Source organism: Rhipicephalus microplus, unplaced genomic scaffold (genome assembly GCF_043290135.1).
Source record: "Rhipicephalus microplus isolate Deutch F79 unplaced genomic scaffold, USDA_Rmic scaffold_15, whole genome shotgun sequence".
Lineage (NCBI taxonomy): Eukaryota > Metazoa > Arthropoda > Arachnida > Ixodida > Ixodidae > Rhipicephalus > Rhipicephalus microplus.
The window spans coordinates 105,059-131,500 of record NW_027464588.1 but is presented as its reverse complement, the minus strand read 5'-3'; the positions used below and the strand labels follow the sequence as shown (position 1 = coordinate 131,500).

At 45.4% G+C, this 26,442-nt stretch overlaps 1 protein-coding gene across 3 annotated transcripts in view; it reads right to left on the bottom strand.

Moving 5' to 3' along the window:
- Positions 1–26,442, bottom strand: part of LOC119174261 (NADP-dependent malic enzyme) — a 144,785-nt gene that overhangs the window by 44,160 nt on the left and 74,183 nt on the right. For all 3 annotated transcript variants that reach the window (XM_075883085.1, XM_037425094.2, XM_075883086.1), the window contains exon 2: positions 16,257–16,365. In XM_075883085.1, the coding sequence (XP_075739200.1) occupies positions 16,257–16,365 (109 nt within the window). The remainder of the gene's footprint in view (positions 1–16,256; positions 16,366–26,442) is intronic.

The following is a 26,442-nucleotide window of genomic DNA, read 5'->3' as shown; positions in this document are numbered from 1 at the left end:
TCGCTGCATTGAATGTCAGCGGCGGCGGCTGCATTTTGATGGAGGCGAAACTGCTGTAAGCTCCTGTGCTCAGATTTGGGTGCGCGTTAAGGAACCCCAGGTGGCCGAAATTTCCGGAGCCCTCCAGTATACGGTGTCTCTCACAATCATATGGTGATTTTGGGACGTTAAATCTCACATATTAATCACCCTTAAGAGATAGGAAGAGAGCAGAATGGGTCAGGGATCAAACGGATGTTGAGGGCATCATAGTCGGAATCAAGAAGTGATCATGGGCAGGGCACGCAGCGCGAAGGAAAGACAACCGCTGTTCATTAAGGGTAACTGACTGGATTGGAGGAAGCAAAAGGACGAGGGGAGACAGAAAGTTAGGTGGGCCGGTGAGATTAAAAAGTTCGCAGGTATAACGCAGCAGCAAAAAGTACAAGATTGGCGTATGATGGTAGAGGCCTTTGCCCTGCAGTGGACGTGATGATGACGATAGCCCAATATGGCGGGCGTCCACCGCATGACCTAATGCTCCCTCGTTTCTGCTTCGTTCCACGCCCGTCAGGTCGAATCACGTGTACACAGGCGCTTTCTTGAAGGCGCCATGCCACTTCAGCAAGCGCCGACCGATAGCTAGACGCTATAGAGCGCCTCGGTATCGTTGACAACCGGCGTCGGTGTTGAAGTATCGGGACGCGACGTATACGTGCGACCTACCTGCGCGGCCGCCCGTGTCAGGGAGATCCTCGCTCTGCCGGTGCATGCGACGTTCTCGGCAATGCCGATGGACGCGCGCAACAGGTTAAGAGACCAGGACCACATCGTCGAGCAACGTGTAAAAAACCAAGTCGTCGTCGTCTTCTTCGATCACTCGGTGCGAGTGAGCTTCGAGCCCTTTCGCTCGCCATCTAATTGGACGGGCGCCCTTGAGGGTTTGCTGCGCGCCTCCCACACACACCACCCAATATGTGCATGTGATGCACTCGTCAACGATTCGCTTCAAGTGTCACCAGCACAACGCAAGGCACGACAAGTGCTCGGTGCTAATTGCGACACGGAAAGCTCCTGCCAGTCCTGCCTCGAGCGCGATGGCATCACACTTTCGCTGCACGTGCCATGGAACACGATGAATACTTAGGTACTTAGGAATTACCCGTGACATGTTCTGAATTTGTCGTAAGTAATACTTCATACATGGAAGCACGACTGAATTCTCATACATAAAAGCACGCCTGGATTCTCCTCTTACTGGGTTTCAGGTTCTAACGGTACTCACATTCCTAAAGATATAAGCATCACCAGGTCACAGTCTATTTTTATAAGTCAACCGACGTCACTTTTCAGCCATCGGTGGTCAAGGTCACGGTGTCCGCGAGTAGTTTTCACACAGAAACTATAGAAAGCATGACAAGTGAAGCACTAATCTTAAACAGATCTGTACAAACGAACACAATAGAATTTGGTTATATATTTCCCAATAATCGTAAAAAATTGCACAATAGATGCTTAAATTGTATTTTGGATGGACATTTGTCACATTTAGAAACGGCTACAGTGATTGCAACCGATGCTTCAGTAGGTGAAGAAAAGGCAGAGGTGGAAGTTTCATCGTCCATATGACACTATATGTTCTCTTGGCCAATCCCCCAGAGTGGGTATGAGCCATGGATTAGAGGGTACAAACAAACAAACAAACAAACAAACAAACAAACAAACAGTATCTTTCAACTTGTCTTTTTCATTTCGTTCACCCGTCTTTAACCTTATTTATCAAGCGGAATTACTTGCAACTGTTTTACCTTTACGTTAATTATCGCTATTTACGTCAATATCAGAAGCCGTCATTCTGACAGACATAACAGCATGTCTGTGTGGACTTTTTTAACTGCACCAATTTTTTCGAATATATTAGCAGTATTTCATTTCATTATTACAAGATATATTCGTCCTAATCGATTGATGTGACTGCCAGCGCACAAAGTCGTAACTCTGGATGAATATGCGGATGAAGTTGCAGTAGCATCACATGATGGTTCCGTAATATCTATATTGCCGACATTGGCGTTAGTATCTGCGACATGATTGCCCAGTCGCATAATTCACTGAGCGTACCTTGCCACCATCTGAGTTTCCCCATCTCAATTATTATTGAAAAAAAAATAGGGGACCCTAAAGCTTCGCCTTTAGGAGTTGAACGCGATATTTACATCCTGTTCTAAGTGCGTACTTCAAACACTTTGTGCATGAAACCTTTTCGAATGTGCTATGCACCCACTACGTGGCCTTAAGGGAAAAGGCGCACCAGCGTGTGTATCTTTTGTAGAGGGGTACCAGCTTTCAACCATGGAGCCATTATGATAATCACATATTCTAACGCCCGTGGGCAATGGACGCTTGTACCACACATTATTACAGCAATATTTCGTGTTGCATTAAGAAGCATGTATCTAGGACGCGTGTGTTCGTGAAGCATGAAAGCTGCTTTCACTGCATTTCCAAGCAGAGGAAGTTATTTCAACTGTTCATTTTATTCGCATATAGTTGTCAATTTTTCGGTCACGCATAAGATGATAATTTTTCGCTTACAACCTACGACGCCGACGCTGACACGGGAATCGCTGTGAAACGAGTTCTTTACCACTATGACGTTAAAATCGATGGTTCCCCCCGTATAAGAGCAAAAATATCAGTCATCAGAATACGATGCCGAGCCCCACACTGAACAGTTACCAACACAGGTCTGGTCTGGTGCCATCACTTGTGCTTACATTGCAAAAAGAGGGAATACCTACATTATTTCATCTTATTATGATTCTTTACTAGTAAAAGGAACATACTTCCAGATAAACCACTCCACTTTATTCATGTTTGTGCGTGTGTTTGTATGAGTGCGCGTACATACACACAAGCCAACTTAAAATTTCAGACAAGGGTCGAAATCCCTCCATACTCCCCTTGGCTACGCCACTGCTGAAGAGTTAATGAAGACATCTACAGTGCAGACAATGGACACTTGCAAATCGTCTCCCAATCACCACGCATCGAACGCAACTGCCATGATCCCCGAAAGAAATGTCGCATACGTTTGACATAGGACCGGATACGCTGATCCACATAATGTGGCACGAAATGAATGCAAAATTAAATTTAAAAGACCAGGATGCACTGCACCAAAACATTCATTGCACGAGTTTTGAAGCGTAGTCGCGGAAGTGGCTGACTTGTCTCGCGTGTGTGTAAGGCACCGTCCTCGCGTACGCAACCGCTACGTTCTACTTCTTTCGTGCCGTATAGGAAGCTGCTTCGGCAAACAAAGAAGGCGGCAGAGCTAAACCTGACTTTAATTTCTAGGCAGGCCGTACGCGGAGGCCGAAGCGGCTGACAGGCGCTTGCGGAACTAATCGGTGTCAGAGCTGCCCAACCAAAACGGGGTAGTCAGCCGAGAAGCAAAGGCAGCATTATGCAACATCTTTATAATCCAGCAAATATGTGTACGTATGTACGCCAAGCCTGTATCAGAAAACGGGTCTATTGGTGAACCATTCCAGGCCGAATGTTGACCTTCAGAACGAACCAATGTATGGCTATAGAGTTCCGTACATTTTTATGAGCAGTATATATATATATTGTAGGCAGAAAAATTTTTTTCGGGGGGGGGGGGGGGGGTCACGGGCTTAGTGTTCCACTCTACGCTATACAGCTCTGAAGAGACGCTTGAGCACAATCTATGCCACTGCGCAATTGACCTATCAGACTCAACGACGTGGTGTGGAAGCCATACTCCACAGTCTGGATTCAAGACTACCAGAAAAGAAGTCGTATATATTTAGCGTACGTCTAGAACACGCGCGCGCTCATGTTCTAGACGTATACGCTACAGAACAAAAACCGCTGCTATCTCTATGTAACAGTTCAAGTCTAAACACCCTGAGTCTTGATGCCACTCATTTGCCTTTACTGTCAGTGCGTACCAAGACACTATTATGAAAATTGTCCCCGAATCTACATATTACATGCAAATGTCGTCGAAAGACGATAGTCTCGCGTCTGGAGAGAGTGACCAAAACGCTTATTTGATGTTCTGCGCGAGAAAATCGGTGGATGGCATTCTGGAGGCGCTGCGTTAGAGCTCCTTGAGCGTGTATCGGTGGCAAACGAGCGCATCGAGGCACGGTTGACACGAGCGCCATCTGGCAGTTATCTTCGAAAGCAAAAACATGCGCACCCTCGGAGAAAGATGCGCGCATGTCTCGGAGGTGATAATGAGTAGAACGCAAAGCGCCGGGCAGGTGCCACCACCGTGTCGTTTCAGCGAAGCGTTGAAAACACGTACCTTTTGGAGCATCGCGTTGCACTGTCAGCACAGCGCGATAAACACTACAGTCCTTAGAGTTACTTGTGTGTGCCTCTTCTAGTATAAAGGCGCACATGCAAAACATCAACGTGTTGTCATGGCGCCTCAGATATGCGCAATAATTGCTTTTTAATTCACAATCGCACAACTATAAACGCTGAAACTTGAGCAATATTGGTGGGCGCCGCGGATGGGGTCGGCCGTTTTGTGCCCTACGAGGTATCATTAAGGCCGGACAGACAAATGTACAGACAGACAGAGTGACAGACAGACCAAAATTTTTCTAAAGGTCCCCAAGAAAGACTGTCATCTGTAATAAAGGTATATCGGTTTTTGCGTGCAAAAATCCCGATATGATTGATTGAAGCACGCCGTAGCGTACGGCTCCGAAAATTGCGAACAAGTGGTGTTCTATAACGTGCGCTGACATCGCACAATACACGGACTCTACCATTTCACCTAAATCTAACTAAACAACCCGTGACCGAGATCGAACCCCTCACTTTCGGTTAAGTTCCTCGGTCTTACAGCGCAACCACTACACGACCGAGGAGGACACATCCTAATCTGTCTTATGTGCTCAGAAAGTGGACTTGTATAGTTAGCGTCATCGCTTATAGAAGTATGTGAGCGTCCCAGCCGTTACAGGCAGACGCAGTGCTTGTGTTTCCTTGAAACAGGGTATCTACGAGGAGTCTTGCGTCTGATTACATCTGAGAAGCTCTGGCATAGAAACGGCGAACACTCGGCACGTGCGTTGTTACGTGATGTGCAACGTACGTGGGAGGCTGAAAGCTGCGCGAGGAAACACGCGAAGGGTGTTTTACGGAGCGTGTCGTTCTCACGACGCTTCGTCACGGACGCTGTTTTCTCTTGTGAAGCGTACATTTTAACCTCTCCCGTACTTTTTCACACTTGTTACCGCCGGATGCGGGATTTTTCATTTACGTATAAGCGGTAAAATTGCAAGTAGTGTTTCCCAAAGTTTGCATTAATTTCAATCATTGGTTAGTATGCCGCAAGATGCCTCTGCTCAATTTATTTTTGCTACCTGAGTGCGTATCTGAATCCATACGTCCCAGAGCCGCTATAAGGAAAATTGCACACTTTCCGCATTAAATGCTAGCCCCACTAGTCAAAGAACTGTAGTCGGAAGCACCGGCTTAGAGACACATTTTGAACTTTTTAAGCTTTCTCAGAGATAACTCGTGCACCGCGTTGAAATTCTTTAGTGTGTTGCGTGTTGTCGTATGTTCTGTGCTTCTTTCATACCTCTCGCACACAGTGTAGGCATTATTGCCTCATTCTTCATCATGACCGATTGAAATGGTGCGCCAGATGTATGATCCGGCAGTCGTCATCGCTATTCATCAAAGCAAGTACCTTTATGTTTTCATTTTCGCTCGCCCATTCACCCACTCACTGACACTCACTCACTCACTCAATTACTCGTCCGCCTCAGCAGTATAGTAATTTGGTTACGGTGGTCGGCTGGTGACACGGAAACCCCAAGTTCAATACTGCAGTCGCATTTCACTGGAGGCTAAATGATTGGGGCGCGTGCACTGTGCGATGTTACTGCACATGAAAAAACACCAGAAGGTTGAAATGGCCAGAACCCTCCACTGTAACGCCTCTCATAATCATATCGTGGTTTGGGACGCTATACTACAATTATTATTATTATTATTATTATTATTATTATTATTATTATTATTATTATTATTATTATTATTATTATTATTATTATTATTATTATTATTATTATTATTATTATTATTATTATTATTATTATTATTATTATTATTATTATTATTCAATCGCACATGAACGCCCAAGTAGGTTAAACGAGAACAGGAATACGTGCCTCAGAAAGGCGTGTGTTCCTGTTCGCTCAAACAATTCGCGCACACTGCAGTGTTTCCCACCTTCGGCTCCCAGTTCTACACTTTGGATTTGAAAACTTGAGAGCTTTCGCTAAACTGCGGAATTAATTCACCTAAACTTTGTTGTTCCATCTTGTGAGACACTACTCGCCACTGTCTCAAGATAACGAGGACGCCGCCATAGAGCCGTGTACGTCGGATGCAGCGTTCTCCGTCCTATAGAATGCGTAACAAAGCGTCACGGATGGGCGTTAGAAGATAAACACATGCGACCACCGGAGTCAGCGAGTAGTCCTGCGCGCAAGCCGAGGTGCTGCAGCAGTGACGAGAAAGAGGCATGCTCGTTCAAACAATTGGCACACTGTGTTTCCACCGTTCCGCTCCCAGCTCTACCTAGCTAGACTTACGAACGCAGGCTTGCCAAGCGTCCCAGACTTCGCGAGTCTGTCCCGCTTTTTTTAAGCGTCTCAAGTCTCTCATCGTCCCTGTCGGGACAGCTGGATGACCCGGATTCGTTCCAGACCATCAAATTGGAAATTTCTGTGCAATTCAACGCACGCACAACGGACGTCACGCGCTATACGCATGGAACACGAATGTCGCATGAAGCATAACCTTGCGGTGGCCAGCGGTGGCCGCAGAGAGCTTCAGCCCCTTTACATGATCTACGCGAGCTGCGACAACTTTTACGAGTACATTCTTCAAAATGAGCAAGTGTTGCAAACGTTAGGTAGCCAGCTGAAGTATACCGCTTCAAGAAGCCGTAGCAAAAAGGACGCCGTAAATTTCTCTCGAAGATTCCGCTACAGTAAGAAAGTTAATTGCATTGGGTCTCTGAATAAGTGCACCCCCCCCCCCCCTCGCGTCCCGACTCGCGTCAGTGAAGAGGTGGTAACCCTATAACGAATGTGGTAATTTTCGTTAAACTACTGAATCTATCCTCCTTAACCCTGTTATGTCTTGTGAGCGCCCAATACCTCACTCCCTCAAAATAACGGTAACATAGCGGTGAAGGGAAACATTTCTTTGCAGCAAGTCTCCTATCTAGCATGCATAAAATGCGGCATGCATGGATGGGTGCGATAACTTAAATACTCACGACCTCCGGAGTCAGTGCGGAGACGTGCGTGAAAGTTGAGGTGTTGCGGCATCGGCAAGAGAAAGAGGTTCGTTCACTTATGCACCTATTGTTTGTCAAGACGACTGCGAAGACAATGCCACGTTTTTTCCCAGAGATTTCAGAAGGCCGACAATAACCGCGATGCGCGGGACAGTCGCGATGCCATTGCAACAAACTCGAACGGCCTTGACCGAGAAGAAAAAAAAACACAATATTTCCTGGCAGCGATGTGCCAATGTACGCGTAAGGCCCTTGTGGGTCATTATACAAAGAGTGGAAAAGAACATAACGGTATGCGCTGTCAGCGGAAAGATGTACGTTTTCGCACCAAGGAAAGCAATAGATCGCGCGAGTTTGTCAGGACATAGAACCTTACCAGTTGAGCACATTTAACTCTGTTGTGGTCATGGCGCGAATCCACCGCCTTAAATTCACAGAAGGCGAAACTAACAAGTTAAGAGAGCTTCCCCGCCTTCGTTGCAACCTGTACCTATGAGCAAACCACTTTCTTCAAACATTTACATTGAACGTTCCTAAGCTTACGCAGGCGTGTTGCTACAATTCGGGTAATTTTATTTTCTCTAGTTGCCCACTATATAGTCTTCCAGGCCTCTAGAGCTGTGTTGAATACCACCCTCCACCGTCAAACAACATCGATTTAGCAATGCAGGCGCCGCAGTCGGGTAGTGGTATCCGTGCTCGACTGCCGATTGAAAACTGTTGCATTGAAATTGATTGACTGTTGATTGAAAGACTGCTGATTGAAAGATTGCCGATTGAAAGGCGCTTGCATTTCGATGGCAGTGAAACTCTGCAGGCCTACGTACTTTGCGATTTCAGAGCACGATAGAAAATCCCAAGTGCATAAAAGAACCCGCAGCCCACCGGAACGGCTTTCCACGCAATTATATCCTAGATTTGACACATAAACGCCAGAAATTACTGTTCTTCAACAAGACCCTCACGTAAAGGTCTGTCGGACGACGGTCAGGAAGCTAGTATGCCCACGCGCAAAGCCTTAGCGCCAACGAAAATTCTGCACGATTAAGGAAGCCCTGCCTACAGAATCGAGAAGCGTTAAGAACCACATTGAAGTTCCTGCGAGGAGAATCCATTGATATAAAACACGACAAAATTGGCCCACCCAGCCGATGCATTCTGACTGAACAGTCTCCGAACCGAGTGATTCTCTTTTGCGACATTTGGCGCACTGGCAAGCCGTTCGACACCTCGTAGACACACGCACGAAAATGCTCCTCTTGAAACACTGTTAAAATTGAACTTACATGAGAATCTGACAGCATATATATATATATATATATATATATATATATATATATATATATATATATATATATATATATATATATATATATATATATATATATATATATATATATATATATATATATATATATATATATATATATATATATATATATGTGTGTGTGTGTGTGTGTGTGTGTGTGTGTGTGTGTGTGTGTGTGTGTGTGTGTGTGTGTGTGTGTGTGTGTGTGTGTGTGTGTGTGTGTGTGTGTGTGTGTGTAGTTTCATGGTTATATGTATGAATAGTAGATGCGCTTTCACATGACAAGTGTTTATTTAGCCGACGTTTCGACGGAAGCCAAAATACGGGGCTCCCGTCTAAACCTTGGCTAAATAATCAATTGATATGTAAAAGCGCATCTACTTTCATACTTATATATATATATATATTCAACAGCTCTTGAAGCCGCACTGCAGATGTAACTATGGCACGTCACACAACTGTCGCGTTTTGGGGAAGCGTTACCGCTCTGCACCTCTCACTTACGCGCTGCTGCTTGTGTCAGGGAGACAAGATAATCACGGTGACGCTATCCTCTTCAGTCGTGGCGCGTGACTGCTGAATAGTGGACCCACGGCGGCCATCTTTAAACAATGCGGCGCAGTGCGAGATTCTCTCTATTTCTCGGTCACAACAAACACGCCTACACGATTGCGCGCACTGGAGCGCGGTTCCCTGGCTGGGAACTGGGCCTGTCGTTCACCATAGGCCCACGTGTGTCTCGTGTTTTGTGATGCCCGACGTCCCGCGCAAAAATTGTTGGTAGGCTTTCCACGAACCCACCCGTTTAGCCGCGTGGCCAAGCGAAACTGAAGAGCAAAGTGGCGGTGTGTGCTTTAGTGCTCCTGACAAGTAGCCGTAGCGGAACGGCAAAAAGAGTTCTGCGTTTTCATGATTCATCCTATAGTCTCTTTTTCCGCATGCAGTTTACTACGCTGAAAAGTAGGACACGCTGTGTTCTCTAAAGCAAAAGTAAACACGAGAAAAAGAACGTAGCAGTTATGCCCGGGGTTTCTGGAGTAATGCCCGAACAAAAGACGCAGAATGTTCGCTGAGCTTTACAATAGGTTTGATTAGTTGTGACGTAAATAAAATTACACGTAACTATAAACCAGCTACGCTTGGGCACGTGCTCTCTCAATGCGAGGCTACCGAGTTATCGATTCAGAAGTGTTGTAGCTCAAATTGGGCTAGTTGGAACATTATGTATATATATATATATATATATATATATATATATATATATATATATATATATATATATATATATATATATATATATATACTCATCACGATCAGCGGTGATGGTGATGAGTCGGGTGAGTTTGTCATCCATGAGCTACAGCTTCTATTAGCGCGGTACACATAAGACGTATAAAAGCATATATGTATATTAGTCGTTTTTTCTACAACTTTTGCACAGCACATTAGGCGGCTTGAGACGGGTATTCTGGCTATTCGCACTGCTGGCCTGTCTCTGAAACCGGAAAATTGTTATTTTAGGTATTAGGAACTCATATTTCTTGGTCACATTCCTTGGCCATGACCCTAAGAAGGCTATGGCAGTTGCTTTGTTCCCGATACCGAGAACAAAGCATGGTGTAGGCCGCTTTCTGGGCCTTTGTGCTTATTACTGCCGCTTCGTGCCAAATTTTTCGAAAATCGCCGACCCTCTACACCAACTCGTCAAGGACGACGTCACCTTCGTCTGGGGTCCCAAACAATCCGACGCTTTCCGCGACCTTCAAAAACGCCTAAAAAGGCGCCGATCCTTGGTCACTTCGACACCGAAGCAGACACAGAAGTCCGCACTGACGCGAGTAACCTTGGCCTCGGAGCTACACAGAAGTCCGCACTGACGCGAGCAACCTTGGCCTCGGAGCTATTCTCGTGCAATGTCAAGATAACGTGGAACGCGTCATCGCCTACGCTACCCGCACGTTGTCATCTGCGGAGAAGATTTACTCGACGACTGAACAAGAATGTCTGGCGGTTGTATGAGCTATAACGAAATTGAGGCCCTACTTGTACGGACGCCCCTTCCGAATCGTCAGTGGCCACCACTCTCTCTCCTGGCTAGCGAATCTGAAAGATCCTTCGGCCCGTCTCGCAAGACGAAGCCTTCGGTTACAAGAATTCGATAACGATGGTTCACAAGTCAGGCCAGAAACACTCCGACGCTGACTGTCTTTCCCACGCACCCGTCGATATCGCTGCAGAAGACAAGGATGAAGACTTCAGCTGCCTTGCTATTCTCGCATCATTAAACGTGGCTAAGCAGCAACGCGAAGACAGAGAACTACAACCACTGATCGAATACCTTGAGAGACGTCATCCACAACCCCCCCACCCCCCCCCCCCCCACCCCGTCAGTTTGCGCGTGATTTGTCATCTTTCTGTCTACGCCAAGACATCCTCTACAAGCGAAACTTTCATCCAACGAAAACTGTTTACCTTCTCGTCGTTCATGTTGTTCCGCGATGATACTTTGCGTGCTTGACACGACGAGTTATCGTCAGTGCATCTTGGCTTCGCGCGTACTCTGGCGCGGATCGAGGACAAATACTACTGGCGGAAACTTACGCAAACCATCCGGCAGTACGACAAGACATGCAGAGCTTGCCAGCGCCGCAAAAATCCAACGACGAAACCAGCGGGTCTTCTTCATCCTTTACGACCCCGACACGCACCTTTTGAAAAGGTCGGGATAGATGTACTCGGCCTATTTCCGAAGTCCACGGCTGGTAACCGCTGGATTGTGGTTGCCACCGACTACTTGACTAGATACTGCGAAACACAAGCCACCCAGCGAGCAACTGCTTCCGATGTGGCTGATTTTTTTATCAAGAACATCGTTCTCCGCCACGGTGCTCCCGCTGTCGTCATCACAGATTGTGGTACTGCTTTTACGGCTCAGTTGCTCCGAGAGATCCTGCTGCTGAGCGGCACGACGCACCGAACAGCAACTGCGTACCGCCCGCAGACAAACGGGTCAACCGAACGCCTTAACAAAACAATCGCAGATATATGCTTTCGATGTATGCCGCCAAGGATCAAAAGAATTGGGACGAAATCCTCCCGTATATAACATTTGCCTACAATACGGCTCTGCGGAAAACCACCGGCTTTGCTCCTTTTCGTAAGGTTTACGGCCACGATGTCACCACAATGCTTGACACCAAGCTGCAACCACCTCTGCATGACACGATTACCCCGGACGCAGATCGTGCCGAAGACGCCCGGCAGCTGGCGCGCTTTCGCGTCTTATCGCGGCAAAATCAAGATGCTCGCCTGTACAAGAACCACCACAGAGCAGTAACATACAAACGCGATGACCTAGTCTGGGTTGGGACTCCTATACGTCAATGTGGACGCTCAGAAAAATTGTTATGTCAGTACCTCGGACCCTACCGAGTTCTCCATCACCTCGGGGAAGTGAACTACGAAGTAGTCCCAGCCTACACATCGCACCGTTCTCGTAGACCACGCTCCTCGGATGTGGCTCACGTCTCCAGGATGAAGCGTTACTATTCGCGTTGACTTCAAGTCAAGAACTTTGTGATGTGGCACTTGCTTTCAGGAAAATTGTAAATATCTTTCTCGCTTCTTTTTTTTTCACCTCGCCCTTTCTCTTCTCAATGGACACAGACATTTTGGCTACCTTTCGTTGTTTTTCGGAGCAGCGGCATTCATGCAATGCTTCTTTTTTTTGGTGGGGGGGGGGGGGGAGGCTAATGGCATGCTGTCTTGGTGGCAGAAGAGAGCGAAAAAGTGAATGGCTGCTGTGGCTGAGTAAACAGTCATCCACTTCGAGTTCCTGTCTATCGTTTCCTCTCGCGACAATATATACATATGCGTTGCGTTCTTGTACGGCACCGCGCTAATACAAGCTAAGAGCTAAAGACATTATTCTCGATCTTCTCTCCGCAAGGTGGGAAGCCACCCTGCGCAGCTCTGGGCAGTATACGCAATAGGCCCGTCAAGCAGCCGACGGGCTTGGAATCGACGTTCCGACATGGGATACCTGAGCACGGGTCTTCGATCCACAGGACCATTGATAAAGCTTTTCCATCCATCCGATAAGCGCTAGAGGCAGGTGGGTGAATCAAGATGCCTCCTGCGGAGCTCTTGCTTGTTCACGTATTCGCGGGCAGTTCGCGAGAGAGTGAAATTGCATATCAAGTAATGCGAAGGGCCCTGCGTTTAGTTTCCCGAATTACCCAGATTATACGTATCTGGGATTTCACAAGGCCCATGACGTTAAACTAAAACGCCTTCATTTTGAGATTGAGTACAGGCCACAGCATAAAACAAGAACCACGACAAACTAAGACGCAGTTATCTGTGTTCTAGTAATAACCAAACTGTACCGTGTAGGTTGTTTGCTAAGTATTCGTCTTTGAAGGTTCACGTTTTGATAGAATGATGATGATTATTTAAAGTAGAGAGTTGGAGGTGTATGAAATGTTCGTAGCTTTCTATCCTCATATGCATTTTTTATTTCTTTTAACTGTGATTGCACAAAGGAGGTTTTTTTTTCTTCGTGCTACTTTAAGAGAGGGCGTGCCGAACAACCCGTTTAAGTTTATGTACATACAAAGGCGCGACGACGCGCCAAGGAAAAAGAAGCTTCCATTTTTTATCAGGCGGTTGTTCGCCGAGCTATTTTGCGCGCGTCCGTTATTCACATCGCTTCATGGAGTATTAGTATTCATGCAAAGTCACTTCCTAGCGAACGCCGCCGCATATATATTAAATACGCAAAAGAGGCAGTACTATGTGAACCGTTAATTCCACCACAGAGGTTTCCATCGGCCGACATTTGTCCTTCAGACTTCAACGCGCTTTCCACACAAGTCGCCTAAAAACGTGTCCCTATAAGTTTCAGATGCCAGGCAAGGTTTATTACGCAGAGTCAGGCGTAAACGCAAGCCGCCGCACCTATATCAACGGCTCTATGCGAAAGGAGAGCGCCAGCGAAAGGGTTCGACAGGTTTCGTTCTACTTTGCGCGCGCGTCGCCGTCGGCTAGTTCACCGGATGCAGGTCGACTGGCGAGCCAAGGTAGCAACAAAAGCTAGACAACTGGCAAGGTCGATGACGAATGGAGAAAAGCCACCGCCTTGATCCGATTGACTCAATGCGGGGCGGGGCCGGTCACGGATTATTCCGAGAATCGTTGCGTATACTCGTGAATACCGGAACGGGCGTCAGGACCGGAGAGTATACGCTATATGTACGCGCGGCATGTATCCCTCCCGTGGTCATGGTTACGCGGAAGCTACGCGGTAGTAAAGTTCCGAGTAAGAATCTCTAATACAGCGATGTCACCACCATTACCTGAAGAGAACGCTTCTAGCAAGGAGTCTGAAATCTTTCGCCATTATACGCGTGGGCACACTGCAATTCGCACTTGTCCACAACGTCAATGGCACGAGCGTCGAGATCTACAGCGCCCGGCTACTGCGAAAGTGGTGGTTTACAGAACTGCCTGTTTGGGAACCGTATGGATCCGTCGAGCATGCTGCATGCCCGTGCGTCGTGTTGGTGCAACGTTCCGCTTGCCCTTTATACTTCCCGCAAAGAAAGGCGACCAGAGCGCTCAGATCGTAGAAGGAGTCCGATTGACGCCGCAAGATGCACGAGCGCGTTTTGCAAAAGTGAAAAAACGGAAACGCAAATGCTTGTGAAGCGAATTTAATTGCGCGGTCACGCCACGGTCCAGTTATTGATGTGGTAATGCAGACACAAACAAACGGAGACGAGCGACATTGAGTGCACTCACACCAATTTTTGTACTACATGGCCTCGCTTATGCAATGTAACCATATATATATATATATATATATATATATATATATATATATATAGGGGAAGTTATTAACATTCCATTAATGTTAATAACTTCCCCTGTACATTCCTTGGCATTACTGTCTGTTATATCTCATTATTATTGTGTTAAAAACACGGAAAAACGAGCCCTTAGGTATACACTTCTTTCCCTTATATATATATATATATATATATATATATATATATATATATATATATATATATATATATATATATATATATATATATATATATATATATATATATATATATATATATATATATATATATATATATATATATAATTGCAGGGAATAAATTCTTGGACGCCGGTAAATAGTATGAATAAAAGAAGACGCACGTCGAAAAACGGAAAGGTTTCTTTACGTTTCGGCCGTGGGACCGGCCTTCGTCAGAATAACCATATAATAATATAATAATATATATATATATATATTAATAATATATATATATATATATATATATATATATATATATATATATATATATATATATATATATATATATAGTGTAACCTGTATGTATACGTGAAACACAATTCATATTTTGGCTGCATTAAGATTAACCCTGTAATTCCCAAAAAACGTCATGCCTTAAGAAAAATCGCGAGTAAATGCTGTATTTACTCTTCTTGTACAGTTTACTTTAAGAAAAATATGAATGAAGTTTTCTGTGAGGCACAGCCTAATTAGTACTGATTGCAAATTAAGTAATTAATATTTGTATAATATATAAGTTACTGTACCTTCTTCATAACATGTCAAATCTGCAATAGCTGCTTATGATTACACTAATAGTTGCTTTGTGTAGCCTCATTGAGGTACTATATTCCATACATCAAATATGATACAGCGGACATTGCCGAGTTAAGACCATACAACGCTGAATGTAGTGCACTTGACTACCACCTCGAGTGATTTACACGCGTAAAAAAACAACAATCAGTGCCTTTACGAGTTCGTTTCTTTGTAAGTCGCTCAGAAGCCCTCTGCGGTAACGTCCGTATACGTACCTCAGCATAAAGACATAATATACCGGCAATGTCGCTCGACAAAAATGCCATCATTCCATAGTAAATGTCGTACGTCGTGGCACCCCAGAATATTTGCTATAGTTTGTACTAAACTGCACCCGTAATAGTTTACTATTACCCGAACTTCGCAGTTTGGGAATCGATTGCGTATGTCCAAGCGGTACAGTGGAAAGAAATGTCAGTCACAAAAAGGGTTTCAACGTTTTCTCAGCACGTACATCACTCATGCATGTTTTATCGTCCATTCGATTCGACAATCTTCCTAAAATAAATCGTATAGAAAATTTTTATGCTGTAGTGTATATATGCACATATCAAATTTGAAACCATAATTCAGTGTATACTCTTGGATCCCTATAGTTTAGGCAATACTACGGGGTTTACACATCCAAAAACTGCCCAGTTCCAATATTTCAAAGGTTTCGGAGAAATTTAAGTTGAATGACGAATTATGTGCAGTGCGTGATACGTATGCCACGTATGAAATTACCATGCGTACAACACAACTACCGGCACCGTTGATGTAGCTCTTTAGCCCCAGCAATGCACCCCATCAATTACCATGACTGTGTTTCAGCACGCATAACATGATCAAGGAACCAGCATGAGCCGTCCTCTGGCGTGCTTCGTTTCTCGACTGATTTTGATGACAATATCGCACATGCACTTGATGAAAGATTATTCAGTGACGCTCACCTTGCAGATCCTCGGGTCCCTCAGGTAGTCCATCCTGCGCGCAAACTTTGGGCAGCCGACGATAAGAGCTCCCGTTGATCCACCGCTTCCGGTTGCGACGGCGCCGTTCCTGGAACAGTGTTCGCAGCACTGAGTCTTCCCGCTCGCAATACCCATGCTAGCAGTGGGCAGTGGTCGGTGACAATCAATCACACGTACGCGCGCTGCAAACGGCAGCACACACGAAAGAAGCGCGCGCGTCCGCAAACTCTACACGCTCGTCTTTCGAGGGGCGAGGATCTCTTCTTGCGCTGCTGTCACTCCCACGCACACAAAAGCGAAACAACGCAAACGCAACGCGAAGAGGAAGATGCTCAACGGGAACCGTTGGTCCGACGCTTACGCCAAGGCCAGCAACGATCCCTCGCCCGTTGCCTCTTTTCTTTTGTGTTAACGCATACGCACTCGCCCGTCTGAGAAGACGTGTTTTAAGCCCACAGCTCTGTCCACCGTCGACCACGAGACACAACTTCCGGAAGTGTCGAAAAACGATACGCCCCCACACAAGCACTCGTTTCACCAGAGTCCAACACACTCCCTCCCAATGTGCAATCCAGTCGGTGTTGTTCCTATGCGAGCCACAGACTTGGAAACTTCTATCCGTCGATTGGTCCAGCTGACAATAGACGGTAAATGCTTCGGGGCCTTCCGATAAGTACAGAGAGGCGGGTTTTCACCCGGTGCCCTTTCGGGAACAGTCCGACTTTCACTACGCCGTAGATGAAGGGACGTTGACGCCGCTAAGGCCAACAACAAGCCGACAGCTGTCCCTACAAGTCCGTGCGGGCTCCTGGACAGTGAACGTACTCCGGTAGATGTGATGTAGACGTCAAAATGGGATTCCTTGAATACGGCCGGCAGCGCAGGGAACGTCGAAAACAGGAGCAGCACGGCAAGGCGCGAACGCCAAGAAGTGCGGGCTGAGAAGAAACAGACTGAACGGATGTCGACGACGGTAGACGCTAACGCGAGAACGAGGCTGGCCCGCACGCAGTGTGTGGCGGAACGAAGGAGGAGGGCGACACGAGCGGCCTTTAAGAACGGCCGCCGGCGGCTTTACGCGCCACGTAACTACGCACCCTCACCGACACGGCTGAACCCGCTCTCTGCGGCTCCGTTTCTCAAGCGTGTACAACGAAATACACCGCAAAGGCTACCGCTTCTGTTGCCGCGTGTAGGCTACGCTGTTTGCAGTGTGCGCGGTGTGTTGAACTGCTTCTCTACGAGGCTGCCCGACTAGCCGTGGAAAGAGGGCGGATTCTCTTCTTGGCGCGCTTCCCTTGTCGCGCACGGTTCTGCTCCTCGTTGTCCCGTTCCATGAGAAAGAACACCCGCAGCTCGTGGGAGAAGCACGCGCGGCCACGCGTCGCCGCGCTAACGGCGCCGGACATCGGCGCTCCGACACGCGGGGATGCACTGATACAACTCGTGTCTTTTGGAGCTTCCATTCCTGGTTTCCCTAATGCGACAGTATGCGCGGCCGTCCGGGACTATATTGATGAAACTAATAGGTTGACTAATTAACCAGTTTCATTATCCTAACAGGTCCACATAATTATATACGTATAAAATCAGATTATTGCTCTATTCTAAGAATAAATTCGTTTATGTAAATATTTGTATGCATTACATTAAGCACCACACTTTCCTAGGCTATCGGTAATGTTTAGTTAAACCTCCACCATTCCAAATCTGAACAGTAAATTTTAAAACAACTCGATTCTTGGCCGATCCCCCACAGTGGGTATGCGCCACTAACAATAGGAGAACAACAACAACAACAACTACTGTAGGAGCGCCGACACGCAGATCTGAGCTCCGAAATAGTGGCCCCCGCGTAACATCAGCACGAACCGCAAAGGTGGTCTACTGCACAGGCGAACGAACGAACGCAAGAACGGTCTGTGTAGGATTGTCCCAGACTCCTAAACGTAACATGACGATTATTGCGTTTTCAACTTACCCTGTGTTCCTGCGACTGCAAATGCAAGCGGTGCTACGTCACTGGTCGTTATGTGTTGTGCTATTTTCAGCATATGCAATGCTAGTGTGACTGCATTTTACATGAACTATAATGTTATGTGTCTCAAGTACGGTGTCACAAAGTGAACTTCGTGAATATGTGCTAATTATATTATTTGACTGCTTTACGTCAACTCTCGCTAGGTCTTATTTTATGTTTTGTTTTCATTCCTGCGATTTGTACGAATGATACTATACTGTGGAAAGTAGTAGCTGGCGCTATATTGAAGCACTGACGTCTCCTGAATAGCATAAAATTTAAAAAAAAAGCTCATCAGTCACCTCGTCCGATCAACGAAGCTCAGCTGAATTGGGCACGTTTTCTACTTAGGATAGAAAGAGAGAATGGACGAGAGGTGGAAGAGGGAGGGGGGGTGGGGGCGTAAAGTAAGTTGCTCGATGACAAATAATATTCGAACATTCTAGATTGCAGCAGAGATGACCAGCGAAGGTAGGGTCGGAGGGAACGACTACCATGGTTGGCAATGCTTGCCAATCACGTGACAGTTAACCACCAACAGTTAGAACGTGCGTAAAAATGCCTGAAATCTAAAAAATTTTTATTTTTGTTTTTATTTGCTTATAAATAAAATAAATTTCAACGCCTTAGTCCCCGTACAGCCACGACCAATTGCCATAAGTTGACTCGCGGCCGCGAAGGTTGATTATATCCGAGGTAACTCGGATATAACACCTATAAGCAGTTTATGTAATATCACACATTACTAAATTAAAGTTAAGTTACATTAAATTAAATTAAGTTACATACATCTTGGTGCATATCGCAAAAGTGGAGAGAGTTGCAGCTGCTTGTGTGGCCATAAATATTGCGGATAATGCTGAGTGGCAACTGAAACGCGGTTTTCACGGTTTAAGACAAGAAGCCATTAATGAACATGTGGTCTGCTCCTCGTCGAACTCCGTGGCCAGTGCGATCCTCAATTTGACGGTATGCGTTCAACAGTGTAGGTATATGCGTATATGGTAAACGTTTGTATGTATAATCAAAGGCAGCATGCAGGCCATTGAGCAGCCAAACGGAGCCAGCGCGAGCAATAATAACAGCAATCACCTTTTTTTTTTCGTTTTTCTGCCGATTCCTGTGTTTGTCACCGCAGCACGTTTGAAGGCACGACAGAGTGATTCTAAAGAGAAAGTTGATTACAGCATCGCATTAGCTGTGCCAAACCTGAAGGTACAGCGGACAGCGTACCCTTCTTTGCTTCTCATTCTCTTTCTTTCTCTCTGTTTCAATTATAACAGTTTTTTGTAGATGCATGTCTATTTCTGTCTTTCTCTTTCTCGTGTACTTCTCTCTCTCCCTCTCTTTTTTGTTTCCTTTCATTTCTCGCTTTCTGTCCCCTCCAGCTTGCTCTCTGTTTTTGTCTCATTTTTGTGTGCTTCTATCTCTTTCTTTCTCCGCTAGTTCTTATAGTATTAAGGTCGTGGTTGTCTCGGCTACTGTACAGATCTCTGTAAAACTCCTCCGCTATTTTAACTATCCTATCCATATTGGTAGTTATTTTGCCTTCTTTGTCCCTTAGTGCATACATCCGACTTTTGCCTATCCCAAGTTTTCTCTTCACTGCTTTGATGCTTCTTCCGTTTTTCAGAGCGTGTTCAATTCTCTCCATGTTATACCTTCTTACATCGCATACTTTACGTCTATTAATCAACTTTGAAAGCTCTGCCAGTTCCGTTTTGTCTGTTATACTTGACACTTTCATGATTTGACGCTTCTTAATTAGGTTCTTTGTTTCCTGGGAAAGCTTGCCAGTGTCCTGTCTAACTACCCTGCCTCCAACTACCACTGCACACTCCGTAATGATACTCGTCAGATTATTGTTCATTGTATCTACGCTAAGGTTGGTTTCCTCACTAAGAGCCGAGTACCTGTTCTGCAGCGACACTCTGAATTCCTGTACTTTCCCTCTCAGTGCTAGCTCGTTGATTGGCTTCTTGCGTATCAGTTTCTGTCGTTCCTTCTTCAATTCTAGGCGAATTCAAGACCGCACCATTCTATGGTCACTGCATCGTACCTTGCCAACCACTTCCACATCCTGCACGATTCCTGGGTGTGCAGTCATTATAAAGTCTATTTCGTTCTTATTTTCGCCATTAGGGCTCCTCCATGTCCACTTGCGGTTTTCTCGTTTTCGGTAGAAGGTATTCAAAATCCGCAAATTATTGCGTTCTGCGAATTCTACTAGTAGCTCTCCTCTGGCGTTTCTAGTGCCGATGCCATAATCTCCTACTGCCTGGTCTCCAGCCTGCTTCTTCCCTACTTTTGCATTAAAGTCGCCCATCACTATAGTATACTGTGTTTGTTCCTTACTCATTGCCGATTCCACGTCTTCATAGAAGCTTTCAACTGAAGCGTCATCATGGCTGGATGTAGGCGCGTAAGCCTGTACTACCTTCATCTTGTATCTTTTATTCAGTTTAATTACAATACCTACCACCCTTTCATTAATGCTATAGTATTCCTCTATGTTGCCAGCTATGTTTCTGTGAATTAGGAACCCCACTCCCAGTTCTCTTCTGTCTGCCAAACCCCGATAGCAAAGGACGTGCCCATTCTGTAGCACAGTATAGGCCTCATCTGTCCTCCTGACCTCACTGAGCCCTATTATATCCCATTTAACACCCTCTAGCTCCTCGAATAGTACAGCTAGACTTCCCTCACTAGATAAGGTTCTAGCGTTAAACGTTGCCAAGTTCAGGTTCCAATGGCGGCCTGTCCGGATCCAGAGATTCTTAGCACCCTCTGCTGCGTTGCAGATCTGACCACCGCCGTGGTCAGTTGCTTCGCAGCTGCTGGGGACTGAGGGCCGTGAGTTATTTGACGTATGCATGTGGGAGGTAGTGGCCAGATACTGCACCAGGGTGGCCAATCCTTCTCTGGTGAGGGAGTGCGTTCCCGGCGGTGGTTACCGGTGAGGCCGCACCCCAGGCCTCTTAATGCAGTTCCATCAACACGCGGATCTTTTTTTTTTAATCCGGTTGGAAACTTCGGGCACCGGGATTTGAACCACGGACCTCTTGCATGCGAGGCGGATGCTCTAACCACTACGCCATCACCGCACCTTTCTCTAACATCATCTTAATACATAACATTTCGCTAACATCATCTTAATACATAAGAAAGGAGATTACAAGGACTTGAAGAATTACAGGCCGATCAGCTTGCTCTCTGTAGTATACAAGCTATTTACAAAGGTAATTGCTAACAGAATAAAAAAAACATTAGAATTCAATCAACCAAAGAAACAAGTAGGATTTCGAACAGGCTACTCAACAATTGACCACATTCATACTATTATTCAGGTAATAGAGAAATGCTCAGAGTATAACCAACCACTATACATAGCCTTCATAGATTACGAGAAGGCGTTTGATTCGGTAGAAATATCAGCCGTCATGCAGACACTGCGGAATCAGGGCGTAGATGAAGTATATATAAACATTCTGGAAGAAATCTACAGGGGACCAACTGCTACCATAGTGCTTCATAAAGAAAGCAACAGAATACCAATCAAGAAGGGTGCAAGGCAGGGGGACACAATCTCCCAAATGTTATTTACCGCATGCTTACAGGAGGTTTTCAGAAGCCTAGAATGGGAACAGTTAGGGATAAGAGTTAATGGAGAATACCTTAGTAACCTGCGCTTCGCCGATGACATTGCATTGCTGAGTAACTCAGGGGACGAATTGCAACTCATGATTACGGAGTTAGACAAGGAGAGCAGAAAGGTGGGTCTTAAAATTAATCTGCAGAAAACGAAAGTAATGTACAACAACCTCGGAAAGGAGCAGCGCTTCGAGATAGGTAATAGTGCACTTGAAGTTGTAAAAGACTATGTCTACTTGAGGCAGGTAATAACCGCTGAGCCTAACCACGAGATTGAAGTAACTAGAAGAATGAGAATGGGGTGGAGCACATTCGGCAAGCACTCTCAAATTATGACAGGTAGATTGCCACTATCCCTCAAAAGGAAGGTATACAACAGCTGTATATTGCCGGTACTTAGCTACGGAGCAGAAACCTGGAGACTTACAAAGAGGGTTCAGCTTAAATTGAGGACGACGCAGCGAGCAATGGAAAGAAAAATGGTAGGTGTAACCTTAAGAGACAAGAAGAGAGCAGAGTGGATTAGGGGACAAACGGGGGTTAAGGATATCATAGTTGAAATAAAGAAGAGGAAATGGACATGGGCCGGGCATGTAGCGCGTAGACAGGATAACCGCTGGTCATTAAGGGTAACTAACTGGATTCCCAGAGAAGGGAAGCGGGTTAGGGGAGACAGAAGGTTAGGTGGGCAGATGAGATTAAGAAGTTGGCGGGTATAAATTGGCAGCAGCAAGCACAGGACCGGGTTAACTGGCGGAACATGGGAGAGGCCTTTGTCCTGCAGTGGACTTAGTCAGGCTGATGATGATGATGATGATGATCTCTTTCTTTCTCCTCCTCTACTACTTGAATTGCTTCTCTTTTTATTTATTCTTCGCTCTTGCTACTTGTTTTTCTATATCTTTTTTCAAGTCTGTCTCTTTCTTTCTTTCTTTCTCCCTGCGTTTGATTTCATATCTTCATTTCCCTTCATTTCTCTTCGCTTTTCTCTTCCTCTTTTTTGTCTTTCTTTCTTTCTTGCTATGAAGTTTTTTCTCTCCTTTTGTCTCTTTCTATCTCTTTCTCTACATCACCGAGAGCAGTTTTAGCCCAACGCTCTCACCAGCTGTACTCGTAGTGGGGCTCGTCCAATTTCCATGGCGCATAACCAGCCGTGGCTTCCCGCAGACACCCATGTTTGTTGCAGCTGCCTCAAACCTCTCTGCTGTTCACACTTCCAAGCACAATCACCATGTGGCCACTATGTTTTTTTTTTACTCTAGCGCACTTGTCTACGTCAAAACCAAGAACTGCTATTATATGATCACCGAGCTGCATCTACGGTGATGCGCTATAGGCGCGCAACACAGCACACGAGACACATTGTACTGTTTGACCCTACAAATATGGCGTCTTGGCACGTAGGTACACGAGTGTCCGAAAACTTACGAAACTTTAATACCTACTCAGGAGCCATAGAACCATCGAAAGAACCTCGTTACAACGAATATTGATATAGCGAGTTATCGGTCATGGCGAACTAAATACTAACCTTTATGGGTCACGCTTCATTCCAGCGCCAATTATTGTTTCTAAACCAAACTGAAAACGCCGGGGCCTCCGCTATAGGTTGCAACAATAAAATATTTGGTCCACACCACGTGAAGCTCTAAATTCGAAGGGCGGCATAAAAAGCAGAACAACTATTCAAACACAATTCACAACCAAAGTGTTTTAGAAATTTTTCGGAAAAAGAAACAGCGGCAAATTTTGGTGATCCAGCGAAAAACACGTACGTACGTCGTTTGACTGGGTGCGCCACCATGCGAAGAGAACGGTGAAACTTTGAAGGTTCGTGTCACGACGAAAGGTGGCGCCACTTAAATAACCTCGTATGGATTTCGTTTTAAGCATTAAAATATACGTGTTTCTATGAAATTTTTGCACAAGTCAGATGGCCAGTACTCAAAACCGGGTTTTTTTTTTATTTCTACAGCTAGTAGGACATCGATGACTGCCTGTTGGGCATGTTGGTATAAGTTCATGATAAAACAAGTGCCAGTAAGTACGAAGGCTCAGAAAAAACACAGGACGAGCGCTTACTAGCGACTGAAAATCTTTATTGAACACTTCTTGGTTGTTCTTGTTGTTTTGTTTTTCGGCAGCTAAACACGTGTTTTTGCGGTTGTGTACCATCGGTTATGGGAGTGGTCTTTCGTTATTTCACGTTATTCGTGATAATAAGGGTGATTTGTCGTGACGTACATGCGTGTTATGCATATATAAGTGTTCCTATACAACTAATTTAGAGTCTTGGTGCTATTATGTTATAACTAAATTCGACTGCACGACCTTGCCAATCAGTGCATGATCCTATTTATTTATTTGTCCTAACTGGACACCGTCCTCGCAGAAGGCACGTGATTAGACTCCTTGCATGGTGGGGCTTTTGAGCAAGCGTGAACATTGTTTTTTTTTTTTATCTATTCCATCTTGTGTGCGGAATAGTCCAGATGCGAGTATATAGCTCTGAAGCCCATCTTATTCTACAGTTGATGTTTCGTAGTACCCACGACACCGCACTGGATCTCTATTAACTAACCGTCGTTACATTACACCCGTGCGCAACCTGCGTGCTATGCGAATGCACAGGTGTCCCGTTGCTGATTCTTCATCTGGGAGGGGTGTAACGTTGACGCCATTATGTTCAATTCTCTTCGTGAACGCACTTTTACGGAACAACTTAGGCGAATGTTAGACACGAACATGTGAATACAACATATACAATGAAGCCAAGCGAGACATTCGGGATTTCGGTTTTATTTCTCAATACTATTTTTTTAATTATTGGTTCATTGAAAGGGAAAGTATGCGAAAAAAAGAAACATCACAAACTAAAAAGCTCGACCTCTAAGGCAGACAGCGCTGGTGTTTCTAGGCTTCTCTAATGCCTGCGTTTTAGGTTACGCTTTCTAGTTTTACATCCGGTAAGCGCGCCAACACGTTTAAATGTTCACATTTCTGAAAAGATACGATTTGCTGCTGAGTGGAACCAGTCCCGCCACCTCAGCAACGCGTGCTGTGAACTTCCACTCTTCTAAGGCGTAGGTGGTTCCCAGATTGTGAATTCGTGCATGTTGTAACCCTTGGAATGTTATTCAGACCCACCAGTGTGCGTGGTAACATATTGGAACATATTTTCTGATCGATGACGTCATGTTACACGTGATCTTGAATGTACGTCTTGAAGCACTAATTAAATGTCATTCCGGTGTGGTTACACGTGGCTTTCTCGTCGTGCCCTAAAACTGAGATTAATCGTTCTCACTGTCACGTCAATGGTACAACAAAAACGCTAAACGAGACTGACGCGAGCAGTGTCAGAATTCAGCGAACACATTCAGACGCAAAAGCAAGATCCGCGCTCCGCTTTCATACAACCAGGTGACCACCACTGCATTCCATTGTCGTTTATGAGCCCAACGCGTTCGAGTACACGCAAAAATTTTTAAGGTTTTGTTTCGGAAATTTGTTTAAGATTAATAGTCCTATTTGCCTGCGCTTCCTTTTATGTGATTTGTAGTTATCGTTATAAATGACCATGTCTGTGTGTTTCCCCTCCTCATCTAATTACCGCGACAGCAGGTACACGAAAAAAAAAGACGCCGTAACTTGAGGCTTAGTAATTACGGTGACGCCAGGAGGCTTTCAGTTCATCAAGTGCACTTCCACAATGCTCTACAATACGACAGCTCTGTACTGGTTTCACTGCTATTCGCCCGCGGGTGCGTATAGTAAAAAAACAACAAATTAAATATTACGGGAGCGAAAGAACGTGGATTTAATTTAATGCTTTTTTCTTACTTTAACCCTTCAATAACTGGTCCAAGGCGGAAATGTTGTAGGCCCGTGTACTCAGATTTGGGTGCACGTTAAAGAACCCCAGGTGGTCAAAATTTTCGGAGCCCTCCACTACGGCGTCTCTCATAATCATATGGTGGTTTTGGGACGTTAAACCCCACATATCATCAATCAATAACTGGTCAACGTTCTGATCTCTCGAAAATAACGCAAAATATTAAGATAGTCTCGTGCTTAAAGAGGACGAAAAAGTCCGCTTTCTTCAAGATAACCTTTTTAAGCTGAGGCAGTGATACCGACCCAAACATGCAGTGCGCTAGCGTATCAAGGCGAAAGCCTTCCATTTTTGAAGGGAGCACGATATTGAGCAAGAAGCCAGCGCGTCGTAAAGAAAGTCACATGACCACCCGCTTCCTTCGTGGATCGAGGCGCTGGAGTTTCGCTATGGCATCGTCATTGCAATGTTCACGCGAATAAAAAAAACTTATTTCCAAAATCTTGAGAGGAAGCTTGAGATTCACTTTGATGAGTATAAAGCAATAGAGTATAATCAGACTGTATTCATATTGCCTTTTGCCCCCCTTTCCCTCAACTCTCTACTCTAGCCCTCTGCCCATTCAAGTGGTGCTGCACCAGGCGTATTTATCTAATGGC